At 39.9% G+C, this 22194-nt stretch overlaps 1 protein-coding gene across 1 annotated transcript; it reads left to right on the top strand.

The window, feature by feature from the left end:
• The first annotated feature begins 10293 nt into the window (after nt 1–10293).
• Mepe (matrix extracellular phosphoglycoprotein) lies at nt 10294–19715 on the top strand. The gene is made up of 2 exons (XM_004661541.2): nt 10294–10347; nt 18357–19715. The coding sequence occupies exons 1-2, from the start codon at nt 10294–10296 to the stop codon at nt 19713–19715; spliced, it is 1413 nt and encodes a 470-aa protein (XP_004661598.2).
• Nucleotides 19716–22194: the final 2479 nt, after the last annotated feature.

Below are 22194 nucleotides of genomic sequence, written 5' to 3'. Positions count from 1 at the left end.
TCCGTATTCTCCTCACAACGTCTTTCAAGATGGGATGTCCCTGGTTCTCTATCAAGGTTTGCAACTATTTTTACACTTCTATAGTTGTTCGCTTTGGCAAAATGCAGAACATGACTGTAACCATCTCCACTTTCTGCTCCTGAGACATGAGATTAACAAAGAACATGAGAATCTTCAGGGAAAGAACCAAGTAACAATATAATTTACATGGAACACAAGTCTAGCCAGTGCGTCCTGAGCTACCATGTGGGAAGTATAATTGATTCTGCTGTACCGAGAGATCATGTGAATGGAGCCATACCAAGGCAGCATCTTAGATGTACAGCATAGTTGAATTCTCAGATTGCCCCCACACCCATGCCCCTCTTAATGTGCCCCAGGAGAGATGCCCTGTGACAACTATGAGGCTTAGCCAAGTCAATACACAGAAACATGAGAGAAAATAACAGTTTATTGTTTCAACTAAGTTAAATTGGAACAGGCCCTGATGAACATAGAGAAAATCTAGGTGCAGGGGGGATTAAGAAAGCAATGAAAGAAAAGCTAAACTAAAACCACACACGGCATATAAATAAAGGCAGAGGAAACTAGGCATTCCCAAATCTGGCAAGAAAATACTAATATACGTCCAGTATGCAATGAATGATTCATGGCAAATGTCATGTCCTGTCTCCTATGAAGAAAGTTCTTGGTCCTAAAAAACAGAACAGCAATGTTTGAAGACTAATGTTTTGAGAGTGAGCAATATTTCCTCCTCGAGGTACACAACAGAGTTTGGGAGCCACTTCCAGAAAGGTTACCATGCCCCGTAGGAAAGAGCTGGCGTCATTATAATTACATTTCAACTACATCCTCCGAGTTGCCTTCTGAAGTTGTCATAAAATTTTCTCTAATATAAAAATGAAGTAAAGATAGATCGATGTGTCTTCTCCTGGCTAGTAATGGCTGAGTGTGTAAGCAAATAGCCTAGAGAGATGCACACAGATAGCTTCATGTTGCTGTGCTCATCTGTGGTTCTCTTCTGTTGAAATTTCCAAACTATAAAAGAAAATAAAATAATACTAGCTAAAAATAATTTAGGGGAAATGAGAAAGTTGGTTGTAAGTGATGTTTTCGAAAAAGAAGTCTCTTTCTAGCTTAGCATGAATATTGATATTTGTGAATGAATATATTTAACATAAGAACATTTTACCTTGCTACAAACAGGGCAAAACTCTCTGGACTTTCATTCTGAACTTATTTTAGAGACTGCCATAAAACAAATGCTTCTTTTAAAAGTTAAAAACAAAAAAAAAGTTAAAAACATATATACATATGTATATTTATTATTCATTGTGTGTGTGTGTATGTGTGCTTGTGTATAATGTGTGTGTATGGGTACATGCCTCCAATGGTGTATGTGTGGATGTCAGAGGATAACCTCGGGTATTTTTCTTCTCTTTGCACCTTCTTTTGAGATGGAGTCTCTCTTCCTGCCATTGTTACTGCTGCTTGCCAGCTTCCAGATCTCTTGGCTCTGCCTCCCATGGCTGTCAGTGCACTGGGATTACAGACACGTGCTCCACCTGATTATCACACTCAGGTTTTGCAGGCTTGCAAAGAAGAGCCTCTAACTGCTGAGCATCTCCCTAGACTGTGAAATACATACTTCTATTAAATGCACAAAGGCCCTACAAAGCTAAGTGCCTGGGTGGCAAAGAAACACTTGCTCAACAGAGGCTCCTCTGTGCTACTCACAATACTGAGAAGATGACCACTATGTGTTCCTATTTGAATACATGAGGACATGGTCAATTTAGTTGGCCAGAACACATGGAAAGACATACATTTCTAAGTTTATCTCCAACTGAGATGATAATAGAGAAATGCTTTATTTGATAGTGCTAATAAGACGTCAGAGATTAATCTTAAAAGGGAAAATATTTTCTATAATCTATTTGATACAAACTGTATCTCTAGGAAATCAGACCTTGAGTATAAGTACAGAACAGATGGGTTAGAAGTTCTTTTTTTTTTTTTTTTTTTTTTTATTTATTTGAGAGCGACAGACACAGAGAAAAAGACAGATAGAGGGAGAGAGAGAGAATGGGCGCGCCAGGGCTTCCAGCCTCTGCAAACGAACTCCAGACGCGTGCGCCCCCTTGTGCATCTGGCTAACATGGGACCTGGGGAACCGAGCCTCGAACCGGGGTCCTTAGGCTTCACAGGCAAGCGCTTAACCGCTACGCCATCTCTCCAGCCCAGAAGTTCTTAATAATAGGTAAGACGAAGCACCCAGATGTGGTGGTGCTTGCCTGTAATCCCAAAACTAAGGGACGAAAGCAGGATGATCATGAATTTGAGGCCAGACTAGATTACTAGTGAGGTCCCACCTCTAAAGAAGCAGAAGGTGGGACAAAGCAAAGCACCACCACTGCCAACAATCCTCTTTATTTCTGGATGTGGGTCCAGTAACTGAAACTGACTCCTATGAACTAATGAAAAAAAGTGTTTACATTAATTATGTGTGATAATGGTTTCGTTATAGCATTTGCACGCTTATATGTAATGTATTTTGATCATAATATTCTCCATTATCTCTTTTTTTGTGTGTGTTTATTTTTCAAGGCAGGGTCTCACTCTAGCTTAGGCTGACCTGGAATTCACTATGTAGTCTCAAGGTGGCCTTGAACTCATGGCAATCCTCCTACCACTGCCTTTGGAGTGCCGGGATTAAAGGCGTGCATCACCATGCCTGGCTCCTCTTTTGTTTATTTTTATTTTATTTATTTGAGAGTGGCAGACAGAGAGAAAGAAGGAGAGAGGGAGAGAGAGAAAAGAATGAATAGGCATGTCAGGGCCTTCAGCCACAACAAACAAATTCCAGATGCATGCGCCCCCTTGTGCATCTGGCTGATGTGGGTCCTGGGGAACTGAGCCTCCTACCAGGATTCTTAGGCTTCACAGGCAAGCACTTAACCACTAAACCATCTCTCCAGCCCCCCCCCCCCCCCCCATTAACTCTTCTGTCCCCTCCCACTCCTGCTGAGTCTTTCCTCTTCCTCACTGGTCCACTGTCTTGTTTATTGCTCACAATTAAGCAATGGGTGAGAAATGGAAAAGCCAGGACATGATGCACCATGTTCCATGGACTACTTTCATCTGTGTTCTCTTTGAGGAGCCCTTCCACTGTCAGCCTGACCCAGGAAAGCCAAGCCAGAAGCATCATCACAGGAGGTGTCGGTTTCAGTTACCTTATCATTGCTGGCACAAAGATCCTTACCAAAAGTAGTTGATGGGAGGAAAGTATCTAGTTTGGCTTCTGATCTCCATGGTGGCAGGAGAAAGCATGGCATGCGCAGAGGCTGGCCACAGCAGTGGACAACAGCAGGAGGGGAATGAGCTGCCTAACACTGGCAAGCTACAGACTAATACTCCTCAAGGTCTACCCCAGCAACACACCCATCCCAGCAGGACTCTACCAGCTCGAGTAGTGGGTAATGCCCATGAGTGGATGGGGGGGGGGTATCTGATTCAAACCACTACAGTGCCCAGTTCAAATCATGCATGAAGAACAAGAAGAAAGTTCAATGTTCAAGAATCTTTTTTCCTGCCTTTTGTGATGACTTCCTAGGTCATGGTGACATCCTAGGGCTTTTTGTTTTTGGCTTTTGTTGCTGCTTTTGGTTGTTTAACAAAGACAGGGCAAGGATAAACTTTTTCACAGAACCATAGTCTGGGTGTTGGTAAAAGCACCAAAAGAATGTTTTCGAAAACGCCAGCTCAGTAGAGAGAAACACATAGATGTATTTCCTTCATTGGGAGAAAAGTCTTAATTAAGCAGGGTTATTATATCATGAAAGAACATGGCAGGGTCTGCCTAAGCTTCCAAAGGGTAAATGAAGCTTTTTGCTTTTAGAACTTTTACAAGGAAGGAGGGAAAGTTTTACTCCATGTGACTCAGGCTCCATGCTAGGAGCTTTGAAGACCCTAGATTGGACCCAAGACCATAACGCAGGTGTACTAAGGAGTTATTCATCTGCAACAGGGTGAGGTATGAAGTCAGAAAGATAATAAAGTAAAATATTCAAGATTGTCTAAACAGCCCAGGCAGCAGGTGGAGTATATTTTTTAAAGTGACCACATGTGTTCTAACAGTCTTTTCCTTTGAGCAATGGTATGGAAAAACTCTCCACTACACAAAAACTTCTAGAAAAATTTTTTTTTGAGATTTGAAGCTTAGTACAGGGACAAGTTTCAAGAGTACAAAAGCAAAATTTTCCATCTCACAAAATTATTTGGTCACTTAAAAAATGTTTTTTTTTTTGTTTTTTTTCCCAGAATGTCTTTTCTGCAAATTTCTAGCCAGAACGGGGTCTCACTATTTTTGCTTTTGTCAATTATAGGTTCTAAATTTAAGACTAGAGTTGAATTTTTCTTTTGCTTTGAATTTGTCTCAGTTTTGACAGCATGTATATTTAGCACCTGTCAGTTCATTTCATGGTAGAAACTAGTAAGACAAAGTTTTTTCTCTTAAAAATTTATAAATTTTCTAGAACACATGTTCTTACAGATTACAATAAGAACTTATCCCACCACTTAAATGAATGAGAAGTCTCTTTCACAGACATAGATATACTTTGAAGGAAAGAAAAACATAGGAAAAGCACCTCTGTGAGCTATCAAAATCATTTATAAGGTTATAGCAACAAAATGCCAGTAATTTGTAAGACATGTGCTATGTCTGAGTCATAATCAAGGTGCCCCCTCAGTCTGGATCATCTCTAATTGTAAAGTTAATGTTATAAACAGTATGAAAACTTCCAACACTGAATGACTGGTTAATTGATGCAATTTCCTGAATTTTTCAGTGGTTCAATAGAAAATCCAAAAGTCCAAGGAAGCATTTCTGTGTTTTCCACATCTGTGTACTGTCTACGTTTTGGCTCACTCTTACCTGTTGCCTTCTTTTTCCTTACTTTTACTTCCTTGTCACTCTTTTCCCCCAATTACCCAAATCTTTGGCACTTTGCTGAAGTTGTAGCTGTGACTCTCTGATGTGGGTAGAAATCCACCAGTGTATTCCCCTTAACTTAACCTGTTATGTCGCTCAATCTTTTGCTGATTTTACACTTCTAAGTCATAGAAGAAAATCAACAGAGAACAGGAAGTGGATACAGAGGACTGTCTGCTCCAACTGAGGGCCAGCTTGTCACCCATGATAGGAAGAATGGGTAGGATGGACACCTAGCTTGTTTAAATAAGTGGGTACTGGGGTAAACCCCCTGTAGAATTTCTTAAGGCTTATGCTGACCTTATGGGTAAACTCATTGCAGTAGTTTCAAAACAATGATTTGTGGGCTGGAGAGATGACTTAGAGGTTAAGGCACTTGCCTACAATGCTTAAGGATGTTTGATTCCCTCCAGGTCCCACACAAGCCAGACGCACAAGGTGATACAAACGCAAGGTCTCACATGCTTACAAAGCGGCACACAGTTCTGGATTTCGACTATAGTGGCTGGAGGCCCTGGTGTGCCAATTCTCTCTCTCTCTCTCTCTCTCTCTCTCTCTCTCTCTCTCTTATTAAAAAAAGGCTACTCTTGGGCTGGAAAGATGGCTTAGAGGTTAAGTGCTTGCCTGTGAAGCCTAAGGAGCCGGATTCAAGGCTCGATTCCCCAGGACCCACGTTAGCCAGATGCACAAGGAGGCGCACGCGTCTGGAGTTCGTTTGCAGAGGCTGGAAGCCCTGGCACGCCCATTCTCTCTCTATCTGTCTCTCTCTCCCTCTTTCTCTCTGTCACTCTCAAATAAATAAATAAAAATGAACAAAAAATATTTTTAAAAAGGCTACTTTGTTGGGAACGCCTCAAAAAAAAAAAAGTGATTTGGAATCAAATTGCCTAACTGCAATTTCTGGCTTTTCAATTTGCTAGGTTTGTGAGCTTAACAAAGTCTCTAAAGTGCTTCATATCTCACCTCTAAAAATCATAATAACAGTTACCCACATCAGAGTTGTTAAAAGGATTAAATGAATCAGTGCAACATATTACAACATACTACAACTGTATGATATGATCACAGTCGTCAACGAAAGTGAATGCCATTATCATGCAATTTTCAGATGGAGAAAATGAGGCCCAGAAAAGTTCAATTTCATTGTTTAAGCAATTTATCACAGTAAATGCATAGCAGAGTCAGTATTTGAGCTCTGATATGTTTGACTGCATAGCTACTACAGTTAATATCTCCATGGCCAATGACAATAGTTTAATATGCTAAAATACCACGTTGGTTGTAGTGAATCATCAGTGGTCCCAACAGGATGGCTTGAACCTTAATTCTTGTAGTGGTTCAAATCAGCTTAGCAGGCTTGGAAGGGGAGCCAGAGAATGGGTATAAACCATGAAGGATTTGGCCTAAACCAAGAAAGCCATCATGCTTTAAGCCAAAACTGCCCTAGGGCTACATTGTTCATTTTTTTCTTATTGTTTGTTTTTATGTATTTAGGCAGGTGGGAAAATTAAAAGTTGACATTTAAATGTCATTAGATCTCATTTGTAGTTTGTTATAAAATTGTATTTGAGTATATGCAGTTCTTATCACAAAAGATTTGGTTAAGAATTCTTATATAATCTTTTATTGATGATTTTGCATGCAATGCTAATAGCAGGTGTTATTACAATTTAATTTTTTTTTTTAAAGTGTAAATGTTACAGCCATGAACTTGGCAGCCATTTTGGACAAAACAGGTGAAGAGACAATTGTCCAAGAAAGGCTCATGCTACATGTTCCATGAAGAAATTCAATGTCCTTGAGCTGGCATGTGGCTCTGTGAATGATTTGTCATTTCCTGAAGGCCCTGCTTCTTAATGCTGTCACATTGGGATTTAAGTTCCAACATCTTGATCACGGAGGAGCACATACTTTCAAACCACAGCAAAATCTCTACGTAATAGTCATCTTCTTTCTCTGCAGAGTGTGGTGGCGCACCTCTTTAATCCCAGCACTCTGGAGGCAGAAGTAGGAGGAGCACTGTGAGTTTGAGGCCTAAGACTACATAGTGAATTCCAGATCAGCCTGGGCTAGAGTGAGATCCTACCTCAAAAAAAAAGAAAGAAAAAAAAAACCAAAAAAACAAGGAGTCATCTCTTTTAAAATATTTTATTTATTTATTTGAGAGATGCAGAGAGAGAGAGAAGGAGAAAGAGGCCGATAGAGTGAAAATGGGCGCATCAGGGCCTCTAGCCACTATAAACTAACTCCAGACACCCACATTGTGCATCTAACTTATATGAATAATGGGGAATGGGCCCTGGGTTCTTAGGCTTCATAGGCAAGCACCTTAACCACTAAGCCATTTCTCCAGCCCCATATTCTTCTCTTAAAAACATTATCTATTTATTCGAGACAGAGAAAGAGAGTAAAAGAGACAATGTGTGGATGAGTGTGCAGGGCCTGTAGCCACTGTAAACAACCTCCAGGCACATGCACTACCTGTGCATCCAGCTTTATGAGGGCACTAGGGAATTGAACTAGGGTCCTTTGACTTTACCAGCAAGCGCCTTAACCGCTAAGCCACCTCTCCAACCTAAGAGTCATCTTCTAAATGAGACCTTCCAGCGAGCCCATATTTAGGTTGATATTGTATATATATATATAAGTACAGTGATTGAGATGGGGAGGTAATATGATGGAGAATGGAATTTCAAAGGGGAAAGTATGGGGGGGAGGGAGGGAATTACCATGGGATTTTTTTATAATCATGTAAAATGCTAATAAAAATTAAAATAAAATTTTAATCCCATATCCCACTCCCTAGTTATCTCCTCTCTATGCAATTCTTTTCCTCCTTAAACTTCATCCTATCACTATCTAATACAACATATTCTCCTTAGTGTCTGTCACCTGCATTGGAAGGCGAGTCCTGTGAAGACAGGGATTATTTTATGTTTTGTTGTTCATAGTTTCTCCCATACCTGCCACTTAGTAGGCATTCAGAACATGGTTGTTAAATGTATCTGAACATAGGAACAGTGGGGATTGTAAGCTTTCTTCATAAAAGCAGTAAAAAAAAATTATGTTCACTTATAAACTTGTTAGTTTACAAATATTTTCTTTTACAAACCTGTTAGCTATCCACTCAATCCTAATTAATAGTGCTGAAATCAATTCTCATTATCTGGCAACATAACAACTCAACTGAGATATTTATATTTTTTATGTTTATCCCACTTTCTGGAACATTTGATAGCAGCTTTCTACCACAAAACATTTTTAGATTAAAATTACTTTGCCCCCTGTGGTTATCTGTGGGCACTTATGACAAATTCTTTGCAAGTGCTAAGTGGGCCAGTGCTGATTGGACATTGGGAACTGTAACAAACTTTAAATTTCAGCAAAATGCCCAGAGATGATGAAGCCAGAAGGAGCTGGGTTTCCCGAAGGTAAAAGATACCAGGTAATTTGGCTGTCTTGATGCTCTTCATAGCAAATAGCTTTATATCATAGATGCTTGCTTACATTTTCAAAATATTTACTTCCCTAATCAAAACTAAAAGCAAATTGAGAATATTCTCTACTGAACTCAGCTGTATAATACTTAGTGTTTTGTTTTATGAAATAGGAATTATGCTAGCAGAATCCAGAAACCATCAACTAAACTTGATGGTTCAGTACCAACTTTCTCTTTGATTTGACTATCAGTATTGTCAAGATCCACAGCAACTCAAAGGCTGTATTTTTACTCTATATTTCATAAACCAGGCTTCATCCCTTTATTAAACAGAAACAGGAGAATCTGATCATGTTTCTCTTTATTTATTTGTTTTTATTAGCAACATATTTTATATAGGTACATCATGTGTTGCTTCCTTCTTTTCCCTCATCACTGCCCCTATTCCATTGGAGACCTTCCTCTGTAGGGTTACAGGTATTTCCCATGGGATTGTGGGATTGGTGCTGACAATTCTATTTGCATTCAATGTTCTATATTCATGATTAGAAACTGCATAGAAGCCAAAATTACAATTTGAATTAGGATCTTTGAAATTGTATTAAGTTAAAAGAAATTACCCTAGGATTTTAGAATATGCTTTAATAGTTTTCCTTATTGCTCTAAATGGAAGCTTTTACTGTAACCTGTCAAAAATAGCAAGAATATTTAGATTACTTTTTCTATTAGGTGCATTTGTCTCTGTCTATCTCAAGAATGGTAACAGCTTATCATCTTTGTATTAATTGTTATATATGTTATATGTCTATGTGTTAGCAAAGTACTTAATGCTCATCACACATTTCAGCCAAATAGATCATTAGTCCAAAGCTATGTTGGTATTTTTTCCAAGCTCATTAAATTCTGTCAGTGGATTTGTGGAACTATTAACATGCACTTCTTTAAAATTTATTTATTTATTTTTTGTTTTGGTTTTTCGAGGTAGGGTCTCACTGTAGCTCAGGCTGACCTGGAAACATGCACTTTTACACATCTTAAATGTCCATGTTTTAATAAAGACTCTTTGTTTAGGCCTATGTAAAAATATAATCTTCTTTAAGTCAACTCTATGTGGATTTTTCTTCCACAAGACAAAAGAATAGAAACTTAAGGTGGCATAGAGTGTTAGGTAAGGACACTGGCTCCGAAGCTACATTGCCAGGACACTTTGTCTACTGACTAATCTAGCTCATAAGGTTTCTGTGGAGTTCAAATAATTAAGTAAATACAAAATTCATAGAAGCAAATGTAAATTCTAGCTAAGTGCATGCCATTGCATTCTCCAGCCCCTGCACCATGACTAATTCAGATCACCTACTAATGCATATAAGGAAATATGTTGGGGTTCTATGGTGCAGTCATATTTCATTCCACACAGTTGTGTCTGCCATCTTGACACACTTAAGGAATCTGCTGAAAGCTGATACAGTGCCTTCCTGTCACTATGAGTTATGTAAGCACTTAATACTTGTTTGTTGAAGGCATGAGAAAAAAATTTAGGGTTGACAAAAGAGCAAATAAAAATGTTTAAAAATATTTTATTATTTTAATTATACTCAATAATTTTTATTTTCACATGAGAATAATTAGGCATATTTAAGATAGATGAAAATAATATTTGCACATAGATTATTCAAAAATACATTTATGCTTATGCTAATTGTATAGATATAGTTAATATGTAAAATTTGCACCTATGTATTAGCAGGAAATGAATTGCTAGGGAAAGGATATTTTATACAACTGTGTGTTTATGGCTACAATTCATAATTGACAATGCTTTAGGTAAGTTATTATTATCTTTTCAGAGAAATTCTCAAAGATGCTCCTTGTCTATGTTGGATTGCTCCTTTACAGTGTGACCTGGGCAGCACTAGTAAGCATTTGATTCATTTATGTTTCACATAATCTCTTACTCTCTCTACTTGTAAAGCAATGCTATCTTACTATCACTCAGTTACTATAACTCAGTCGTAATAAAGTATCAAGAAAATATAATTCATCTGGCATCTTACTCAGATACCTGTCACTAAACAGGAATTATAAGATATCATCACACTGCTTTTTAAAGAATAGCAAAAGCAATATTTCTGAGAAAACAAACAGCCAGACAGTGAATAATCAAATACTGAAATTATAACTTTGGAGGACTTGACATGGATATTTGCTAGCAAACCATCTGTTTTTATAAATCAATGGCAATGCAAAAGGACAATTGTTTCTGTATTTCTGATAATTGTGGGGTCCTTCCAGTGATGTTCCCTTCACCAACGAGGCTCAAGATGGAACTTGGTGCCCATCACTAAACTCATCATGCCTCTGTTGCCTCTTATATCTTTTCCTCTCCTCGCTCACCCAAATGCATACTCAGGATTTCACCAAATTGTCTTGTGACAATGCTGAGCATTACAGATATTGTCAGCAATTCAGACATGGGTCTAATTATATAATGTCTCAATAGTATCCCAGCTTTTCAAAGTAAACTTCTCAGTTGGAGGGCCCTGCAAATAAGTAATCATTCCCATGCCAACAGTGCTTAAATATAGGTCCTGAGCAAGTGGGTGGCCAGTGGGCCACTGTACTAAGAAAGGTGAACGTGCCATCTGGTAAGGATGTATAAGTAAGGGGCTTCATGCCCACCCCTTCGATGCATACCCTCACACAGTCCCGGGGCTGTGCTGCTCCAATCCATGTGACCTAGGCACCCACCTGGGACGGGGCAGTGGAAGCATGGCTCTTGATGATCAGGTTCTGTCCAGCCAGTTGAGGGTAAGTTTATTCTGAGCCGCACATTCCAAGGAACAGCCAAAGTGGTCTTTTCGGACCAGTTTCCAGTAAAGCGCTGTGTCAACATCAGTTCAGTAGCCACTGGTTAAAAGCGTGTGCCAGTTTTCCTCCCAAAAGCTGACAAAGTCATCTCCATTACACGGCCACAGCTGAGTCCAGGACAACTGCCAAGTGGATGTTGGGAGGACAGCGAGGACAGCGAGGACAGCTGATTCAAACTGAGAGAGTCTCAGCAAGGGTATGGAGTCAAAATCAGGCCTTAGGAATAGTTCATGTAATGCCTTCTCACAGACACAAAAATCCCATTTTTGCAACTATCTTAATTTAATAATACATGTGTGGTATAAAGTTAGTGCATATTGTCAGACACATGCCTTTAATCCCAACACTCAGACACAGAAGTAGGAGGATCACTGTGAGTTCAAGGCAAGCCTAGGTCTAAAGAGTGAGTTCCAAGTCAGCATGGACTAGATTGAGACCATACCTCAAAAAAAATTAGTATATACTGAGCTATTTACATATGTCTTAGCATTAAAAAACAAATACCAATTGTAAAGTGTCATAAAAATAAAAGATGAGTAGAAACACACAACTCAAATAATATTTACCATGACATAGTTAGACTAAAAAGATTTTGATTTAATTGTAATAACTTAGATCTAACTTGTAATAAGTTGTGAACTATACTATGTTACCATATGTTGGCAAGTATATATTTAATATACATATAAACATATGTGAGTGTGCATGTGTGCTCCATTAAAAGATGCCCACACTCTCATTTCTTTATTGTGATTAATGTCTATCCATTTCATTTTGTTTTCTTATTCCTATAGTCCCATTTCCAGAACCATTTTCACTGTTTTGATATTACTGAAGAATGAGGTCACAGTCTAAATTTATATTCACAAGATCATAGAAGAGCCAACATAAGAAAGAAACAATAAGAAATAAAATCCTAAAATACCTCTTGATTACTTTTAATATAAACTTCAAGAATGTTTCTTCATATTGGTAATTTTTTCATATTTATTATTTTTATTCTGTGACTTTGATACAGGAGATTCATAACATTATCTCCTCTACTTCTACCAGTTCTAACTGCATGTGTTTAAAATGTTTGCTTCTCCCACTGCCTATCTTAGGAGAATTATTATGGGATCAAGTGCAATATCCTGAAAAAGTAGTTTATAACTGTAAAGTGCTCTATAAGTATTCTACGTTCTGTAAATCAGAGGTGTTATTGGTAAACCATTGTCAATTGTTTGAAATATTAGACAAATCCTTAGATTAGAATCCAGTCAATGGAGTACTTTCGCTAATTTTTGACTTTACATTCCTACAATGTTATCTCTTGGAGTCCAGTGAGGAAAACAAAAATCTATGACTTCTAATTTCATTTAGGGATAATCCTTTCTAAATGAACAGGACAGCTGGATCAGGTGGCCCTCAGACTGTCATTTTGGAGTAATCTTTTCCTGGGTTTTTTCTCTTCTATGACTGATCACCATGGTGCCTGGTTCTATTTCAGCACACACACTGAGGTACCAAAATGCCCACCCATTGGTTCCCATTGCCATATCACAGATGTGTTGCAAGTTTCAAAAGTGAGTAAAAAGAGGAGTAGCAATACAGAGATTTTTTTTAAAAAATTCCATTTATTTCTTTCACAGAAACCTTGATCCGAGATTCCTAGGCACTTTCCTTTGTGTTATTCCACAATACCATCAGCCCAAGCATAGCTTGGAATAGCTACCTGGGTCTATTTCTCATTTTCTGGCCTTACGTACTTCAGTGGTCACCCCTCCCCTTCAGGAAGCCTCAGTAAAATCTGAGACATTCATATTGGTCCAAAGGACAGAAATTGTCCCCTCCACTGGTCACCTCCATTCGCCCTTCCCTGAGTCTTGCCCTAGGACTGGCAACCATGAGGACCAAAATCGGGGCACCTTTACATGCAGGGCTCTGGTTTGACTCTTGCAGGCCATCAGCACCACCGTATCTTGACTCAGCACAGTTCTTCACTATACTATCACTGCATACTTAAAGTCCACTGCATTGAACTCTGACTTGACTTCACTTACACTCAACATCTCCAGGTTGCCAATGAAAGCTTCATTTCCTGTTGATACCAGTGCCCCAACCTCCTTCTCTAGAACACCATGCCTGCCTTTCCCCCACATCATGAGGACTTTCTTCATGCCAGAATCTGGTTCTGAAGTGAAAATGGCATTGCCACCTTCTCAGGGGGAGAAAGATGACTCTCACTTTCTTAACATTCAAATAAATTATGTAAGGAAAAGTGGATGCATCTTCTTTGGGGGAAAATGATTTTCCCATTGAATAATACAACCCAGTGAGAGAACAATGAATGGAACATTTGTTGTCTGAAGAAATGAATGGGTGAATGTTCCATTTGGTGAAGCTGGGTTCCTTATTTCCTAATGGACATTTCAACCAGACGGTGGACACTAGGCAAAGCTTTGTGGAAAGACAGAGAGTAAACAGAATTATTCTTCTCAGACAACTATTTTAGCTCTGCAAAGAAAAAGTCAATAAGAGAATATTCAACTGCCAAAATATTCTGGGTGCTTCACATGGAAGTAAAGATCATGCAACAAAATTTTGGCACATTCTAGCTAATCAGGTATTATAATTCCCACAATGGGCACTAGAAAAGACTGTGAATCTGATTACTTTTTAGAGTGTTTTCATCCTTTAGATGAATCAGTAAGGATTCTGGGATCTTATTATTAACAATAATATTCTCCCACATGTGCACTGCATGTGAAAGCTAACTGATAAAGGAAGGGACAAATAGAAACTGGTTGGCTGGTCTTAATAGAGAATTAGTTTTCCATGGAGTCAGTTTTCCACAGGCATCCAGAAAGTTAAGTAACTACTCTCAGCTCTGCATGTCCCCAAATTACAGTTTATTTCTATCTTCCATGGTTTTCCCTGGAAGGCTCTGTTCTAAAAACTAACAATCTTCTGTTCTTTATATCAACTGAAAATTACAAAGGCCCAGACTGCAAACTTAAAAGCCTGAATGTTCCTGTGGTGAATTTTGCCAACTGACTTCAAAAGTGAGCATTGGAAGAACTGCTTTTTTTCCCATTACCCCTCCTCTCCCCTTCTGCCTGAAAAAATTCACATATGCTCCATTTCCACCGAAATGTGATGATAAACTGATACACCCAGGTAAGGTAAGTAGTTGACAGCCACACAGGAAAAACACATGCCAAGATTTGTAGAAAACTGGCACAGACCGTTGTCCTCAGGGGCTGCTTACGCGCGCCCTCATGTGGTTACAAGATATACTACCACTTGCCAGAAATTAATTAGAACATCTCCCAAGTTAAAAAAAAAAAAAAAAAAAAAAAAAAAAAAACTATTAGGAAGAAACCCTGAAAACTTCTTAAATACAAATCCAGTTCACTATAATGGTGTGTTTTGTAGATACCTTGTGCACTCAATAGGGCCACCATGAAAAATGTCGGCACTGTATTTTTAAGTCTCTTCACATTACCTGGGAAGAAAACTCATTCTGAGAGAGCTAAGGTGACTCAAGTGAAGATCCTTTACAGGAGCTAAAGTTTATGTTTTACTGTCCTTGGGTTTCCAACTGTGGCTGGTTCCTTTCACCAACACACTCCCCAGTTCCTCAAATCTCTGTGCTATAGAACCCCGTGTACCATAATCTTCTTGACCCCACCCACACTTGGACCCAAACCATGTTCTGTCTCCAGAGCTGCTGCCCTCAGTGTGGTTTGGGTGAACCTCAGATGCCCAGAGTTGCCATGCCTGAATAGCACTGGATTTTTGTAAGGAGGTTCTTCTGAATGTATTCCCCATCTGCTGTAATGACACAGAATTAGGGAGAGGAAGTTAGTGGAGAAACCTTTTGTGTATCTTAAATTCATCCCATGGATGACTTCATCCATGGCGGGATGTTCAGAACAGAAAGAATGAGGCCCTTGTCACTGTGGTGACAATGGTTCTTTTCATTCCATTCCTTCTTGTGGAGTTATTGCCCAAAGAGCTGGAAGCAGCTTAAAATGCCATGGGCCAAAGGACTATTTACTTTTCCGAATCTGGCTTTATTTCTGCAGGAAGTAGGATTTTCCCTTTGGAGTGTTGCTCTCTTCTGCTCAGTACCTCCAAGTGGCGTCTCCAAGGCTGCCTCTCACTGCCTGTTAAAATAGCTCACACTTAATTGTCACTAATGTATGTTGAGCTCTTTCTATTGTGTAGGCTTCAATGGGAGAGAAAATGGCTGAGAAAACAGAATTGTTTCCTTCCTGGATCTTGAAGATCCAAGAGATGGCTCAGTGAGTAAAGTGCTTGTCACATAAACATGAAGACTTGAGCTCAGATCCCCAGCACCCAAGTAAAATGCTGCACCTGTAATCCTAGCACTGAGGAGGCAGAGACAAGTATATATACCTAGAGCTCAGTGGCTAACTAGTCTAGCCCATAGAGTCAGTGAAAGATCCTGTCTCAAAAAATAAGGTGGAGTGAGTTTGAGGCCACCCTGAGACTGCAGAGTGAATTCCAGGTCAGCCTGAGCTAGAGTGAAACTCCACCTCGAAAAACCAATAATAATAATAATAATAATAATAATAATAATAAGGTGGAGAGCCATTGAGGACATCTACCTTTGGCCTCCACAAGTATGTATATACCAAGCGTAAGTGTCCACACAGACATGTGCACCCTCACACATAAACACATATGCATGCACACCACAGACACATGCAAGGAAAGTAGGGAAAAAAAAAAAAACAAGAGGCACTTTCAAAAATCATGAGAATTCAAGACATAATGTGGAAAGTACCACGTGAATAGTGCTTTATGAGTGTGGAGCAGAAAGAAATCAGTTTCTGCTTGGTGCTCAAAAAAAGCTACCTAGAGAGCTGAGTCTCAAAGGAGCAGTATGATTAGAAACAGCAGAAGTGAGTGGGAGAGGCAATGCTATAACCAAGGAGCACTAAGAACTAAGGCCTGGACATAGGAAAAGCACACCAGTCACTAATCATCATACTGTCAGGGATGCAAGTGGAGACCACTTAAAAGGAAAATGTAGAAAAAAGGGCTTTTTCTAGTTTTTAGTATTTTCTCCAGAAAATGGGTAGCATGATTAACTGTCACATACCAAAGTTTAAAAATTATTTCATACTTTTTAATAAAATAATTTTATTTAATTTTTAAATGCAATGAACATAATTCATTAGTAAATATGCTAGTCTTTTAAAACTGGTAGAAGCACCAAAAATAAAATGAAACTTCCCACTTCAGAGTAGGGAGATAGAAAATAAAATGATTATCATAATACTCTGATCTTCTAACCCACTTGTTTAACTAAAAATGTTATATTGGCAGTGAGTAAACAAATGATTTCAATGGAAAACATAAGTGTCCAAGTCAAACTTCATGGCTTATAGTCAACCAAATGCTTGGAATATTTTTTACTCAGAAGAAGTTACTACAAATTTTGTTTCTATTTTTCTTATAGCACAGTCATACCTAAGTCAGAATATTCCTAGCAATATTTTAAAAAACTACTGAAAAATGGTGTCATAATTTTCACAAATAAACCATTTCAAATGATATCTTACAATTGTGACAAGTTGGCACTTTTTAAGACTTCATATTAATTATATTAACAATTTCTAAAAGAATTGCATATATTTCTTTTCTTAATTTTTTTGTTTTATGTTTATTTATTTATTTGAAAGTGACAGACAAAGAAAGAGGGACAGAGAGAGAGAGAGAAAGAGAGAATGGGCACGCCAGGCCCTCCAGCCACTGCAAACAAACTCCAGATGCGTGTGCCCCCTTGTGCATCTGGCTAACGTGGGTCCTGGGGAATCGAGCCTCGAACCAGGGTCCTTAGGCTTCACAGGCAAGCGCTTAACCACTAAGCCATCTCTTCAGCCCAAGAATTGCATATGTTTCTATAAAATATTTTACCTTGAGTGTCAAGTGTGAGCGGATTTGAGTTCCCCAGCGCTCCCAACAGTTAGTAAGACACATGAACAGAAGCAGGCAGTTGTCCAAATAGAACAGTATTCCTATTTAGAAATCTCATTTTAGGTAACATTTGATCAGGGGTCACAAGCTTGCAGAGCCCACAGCCAAAGGGCAATATTCAAGCAGTACATGTGCACTGTCCCGAAAGAACTGGATGCTACTTCGCACTACGGCCATGCCAGGGAAGCCTGAGGCTGAAACTGCCCTGCACCCTCTTGTCATGTGGGAAAGCACATACACCCCACAAAGGACTCCATGCAGTTTTGCATGAAAGGACACTTTTGAGCATTTATACAAAACTTGCTTTATGATAGGCATTTGCTTTACTGGCATTGCATCATTCAATAAAACCATAGAGTTCTCCAAAAAATCCCAAAAGGTGGGTATCATTTTTCTTAGTTTCTAGGTGAGAAGTCTGATGCTCAAAGAAGTAAAGTTAAGGCCCCAAGTTCACACAGCCAAGAGTGGCAGGGTGGAGTGGCCCATTCTGCTTACTGAGTGCTCTCAGAGCTAGTTTAATGAGCGCTGGGTTGAGGAGATAAAGAAAAGAAAAAGTTGGTCAGCTTCTGTTTGCAGTCTCATTTAGTGCTATTCCCTATGGCTGTGACTTCCTGCACTAACTTCGTGACCTCCTTTGGCATTGTCCCTCCACTTTCCCAAAGCGTAAGCTTCCAGATGATTCCTCTTGCTTCTCCATCTGGGCGCTCTCCTCTAGCTTCACCTCCTTAATTATCCCAGTTGAGGTGTTTACATACTCAACAAAAGCCAACAGATTGAAGTTTGTCAAAAACAGTCGACTCTCGCACTTCCTCTTAAAATATTTTCATTTGCCTCTGTATTTGTGACTGTTACCTGGTCATCAAGTCTGCCTCATCCTTCTTTTTCTATGAAACCCACTCTGATGTATTCTAGAGTGATCTTTGCTGATAGACCTTTGCTGGATTACAGGCTTTTCATTAAATATATGATGGCTATTTTTTTTTAAATATACCTGCTTATGAGTCTTTATGTTTTTACAATTTAGTATGAGATAATCACTTTATGTTGAAAATTGTACTTTATCAGGAAGAAACAAGCAATGCTAACATTGCTCTTCACCATGTTGACAAGATAAAACATCAAGAGCCAACACATTCAGAAATCCAGGGAAGAGAGAAACAGCTGGTCCTTTTTGAGGCCAATAGAAACCATCAAAGTAATGAATCCCCCACTCTTACTGCAAAGAGAAAGACGTTGTGTGAAGACTATGGTGCCAGCCAGCAAGGGAACGCCTGCAGCAATTTAACGATGCCCACGGTTCCTGAATCCCCAGGAGACAGAGGGACTGAGGGTGGGAACGATGCTCTGGGCCATGTGAATGAGCGGGAAGAGTTTGGAGCAGTTCTGAGGAGCAACGAGAAGCATATGAAGAGACCAGTAATGGGCACTGACCTGTGGACGGGCAAACACCAGGAGAAGGAACCTTGGGATGCTCTAAGCACAGTTCGGGCAGGTGTCAAACAGTCCCATCAGATCCGACGAAGCACTCAATACCTAAAACAGCGAAACTCCAAAAAGCGGAAGATCCCCAGTGACTTTGAAGGCAGTGGTTCCCCAGACATACAAGAGAGGGGAGACAATGATATTTCTCCCTTCAGTGGGGATGGACAGCCTTTTAAGGACATTCTTGGCCAAGGAGGGGCTGTTGGTCCTTACCTAGAAAGCATCGCTAGTGAGACAGACCCTGGGACAGCTGAGCTGGTTAACTCTCACACGAGCAGGGGAGGCTCTAATGAGATCCCAGGGAGAGAAGGACATGGTGGACAAGCCTTTGGAACCAGGGTGGGAACTGTACAGGAGGCAGGTGCTGCTGGTCCGGGCCTGGGGGAGGGCAGTAACGACATCATAGGCAGTACCAATTTTAGGGAACTCCCCGGGAAAGAAGGAAACAGAGTGGATGGTGGCAGCCAAAATGCTCACGGAGGGAAAGTCGAGTTTCATTACCCACAGGTGCCCTCGAAAGAGAAGATGAAGGAGAGAGACCATGATAACACGGAGAGTGCCAATCACAATGAAATTCCTAAGAGTGGCAGAGGTACTTCCCGAAAGGGTACTGGAGGATCTAATCAGAATGAAAAACAGAGCTTTTCCAGTACAGGCAAAAGTCAGGGCCGGCTTACGCCTTCTCATGGTCTCCATAATGAAATTAAAAATGAAATAGATTCCCACAATGGCCCCGATAATAAGGGAAGTATAATAACACTGGGCAGGAAAGACCATTATGTTCCTCACAGACAAAATAATTCTCCACGGAGTAAGGGGATGTCCCAATGGAGACACTCCTGGCGTTACCGAAAGCCCCATTCCAGCAGGAGCCCCCCTAAAAGGGAAGACAGCAGTGGGTCATCTGACAGTGGCAGCTCAAGCGAGAGTGATGGTGACTAGTCCTTAGAAGTTCCTCCCTGGGGAGCAATTTGAACCAGTCTTCCGTGAATTGGCCACGGTGGAAGAGTATGGAGCAGGCAAGCAAGCCTGGTCTTCTATGGGATTTTTTTGCAATTTTAATGTTCATAGTATAAAATACTATTCAAAGTTATACGTTTTAAAAGAGAAGTATCATTCATTAGGATTTATGTAGTAGATAATATATACATGTACTTTTAAAATCTTAGTGAGTGTCACAAATGCTTCCTTATGTTGTTTTCTCTTTATACATGAAAATAAACACTATTTCACCACGACATTTTGTAATTATCTGTAGGAGACTTGTTGGTGCATTGATTCAAAGGCAGCAAGATCAGTTCTGCCTCCAGCAAAGGTCGTGTGTATAAAATGAGTCACTAGAAAAAGATTGAATGTTCCCCCAAGTCCCTCTGTATATATCAGTCTTTACTGGCCTCCTGCTACTCTAAACAAGATTTGCTGTTTCGGGCTGGACAAATGGTTAGTGATTAAGGTACTTGCCTGCAAAGCCTAAGGTCCCCGGTTCAATTCCCCAGAAGCCACATAAGCCAGATGCACAAGGGGGTGCATGCATCTGGAGTTTATTTGCAGTGGCTAGAGGCCCTGGAGCACCCATTCTTTTTCTGTATCTTCCTTTCTCTCAAATAAATAAATAAATTTTTTAAAAGATTTGCTGTTTCATATCCATCTGTGCTCTTTTCTTTCTTGCATAATTATAACTTATGTGGCAAATTTTACTTCATGAAGTTTCTGTTAAATCTCTCCAGATCCAGAGAGGGACACTGAGCAGCAGAGGAGGGCAACAGCCTAAGTTAAACACAAATGAAGGGTAAGCCAAAAACAAGTTCAACAGATATTATTCATTGACCAGTCCCAAATTAGGCCCATCCCTATTTCTTTCTCTCTGTGTTTAGCATAGATCCTTTTCCTGCTAATGATAGGGATTAGACCTAAGTTCTCTGATGAAGAAGGAGAACAAGTTATGGAAAGCTCTTGCTCCCCATGGGAAAGGGGAACATGCACAGTTGGTCCTGCACTTCCTCTTTCTTACATTCTTCTTGACTTAGCATGAACATGGTGTCTGGATGTGCATACCCAATATGTGGCCATGAAGGAAAAGACGAAATGACAGAGCTGTCACAGAAGCAGCTCCATCAGCTTCCTGGTTGGTCTGAGAGAAAACAATTAATACCTCCTGTTGAGGGACAGATAGAAAATGTAGAAGGTAGCCAGGGACAGCTGGAGTGGCAGCTCAGCCAGAAATGAAAGTCCCCAAACAAAGCAGGCCCAGTTGGCATGCTTCCTTTGTGGTCAGCTTGCTTTTTTACTTCTCCAACATAGGGCTTTGGTTACTTCTGGGAAACTCCCAGTTTGACAGTCCATCAGCCCATGACACCCTCCTCTGTGGACAGACTGCTCCAATATACTTCGACCCCCCAGAACTCAGCCTTTCAGATGACCCCCAGCTCTGAGCTACCCACCCATCCTGAACAGTGCCTATTTCTGTTTCAATAAAGCTAGCAGTCATCCTCTCTCTCTCTCTCTCTCTCTCTCTCTCTCTCTCTCTCTCTCTCCCTCTCTCCCTTTCTCTCTCTGTGCCTCTCTGTCTCTCTGTCTCTCTCTCGCCTTGTGAATTGTCTTGAGGTGAGGGATGATAGTTCCTTCCCTCTCCTAGAACACGAACTCAGCCTAGCAGAGCTCACTGATCTTTGCCTTAGTTTTGCCTCTACTGCTTCAATGTGCTTGGCATCTGTTGTTCTCAGTGATGACCAAATTGAATTCCCTGCTGATGTACCTATGGGTCTCTGTCATTCTTCTTAATGAGGAGCTTCCAGAGACAAGGGGAAAGAAAGAGCTAGAGAAAGAAAGGTGAATACTGTTTCTCCTGTCTCCTTAGGATGTAGGCTCTCAAACAGAACACTGCTTAGCAGGTGATTATGGGCAGCACCTAAGTTAGTTTTGATTCCTACTGCTTTCCTTTTATAATAAAAGATGAATAAATTTTGACCCTCTCCCCAAAAAAAACCCTGAAGGCAATTAGGGAAGTGAAGAAAACTATACCAGAATTTAAACTACAAATAAGTAAAGAGATTCTGATACTTTCCTTCTGGGTTTTGAATAGTCTGATCACAAGAGAAAAACACGAATGGGTGGTAAAAGCAAGCGCTTTTTCACTTTTTAGAAAAAAATATTTTATTTGTATTTATTTATTTATTTGACAGAGAAAGAGGAAGAGAGAGAGATAGAGAGAATGGGTGTGCCAGGGCTTCCAGCCATTGCAAACGAACTCCAGACACTTGTACCCCCTTGTGCATCTGGCTAATATGGGTCCTGGGGAATTGAACCTGGGTCCTTTAGCTTTGCAGGCAAACATCTTAACTGCTAAGCCATCCCTCCAGCCCAAACATCAAATTTTTTGTTGAGGCAATTCTTTTTTTTTTTTTTTTTTTGAGGTAAGGTC

This window comes from Jaculus jaculus, chromosome 2, assembly GCF_020740685.1.
Source record: "Jaculus jaculus isolate mJacJac1 chromosome 2, mJacJac1.mat.Y.cur, whole genome shotgun sequence".
Taxonomy (NCBI): Eukaryota; Metazoa; Chordata; class Mammalia; order Rodentia; family Dipodidae; genus Jaculus; species Jaculus jaculus.
Note: the sequence above shows the minus strand (reverse complement) of the source record. Positions and strands in the feature narration are given on the sequence as shown.

Bases quoted from the DNA above. Each gene is read 5' to 3' on its own strand.
- Mepe (XM_004661541.2), top strand. From the start codon at position 10,294: ATGCTCCTTGTCTATGTTGGATTGCTCCTTTACAGTGTGACCTGGGCA. The intron at 10,348-18,356 runs GTAAGCATTTGA...GTACTTTATCAG, and splicing joins GTGTGACCTGGGCAGCACTA to GAAGAAACAAGCAATGCTAA.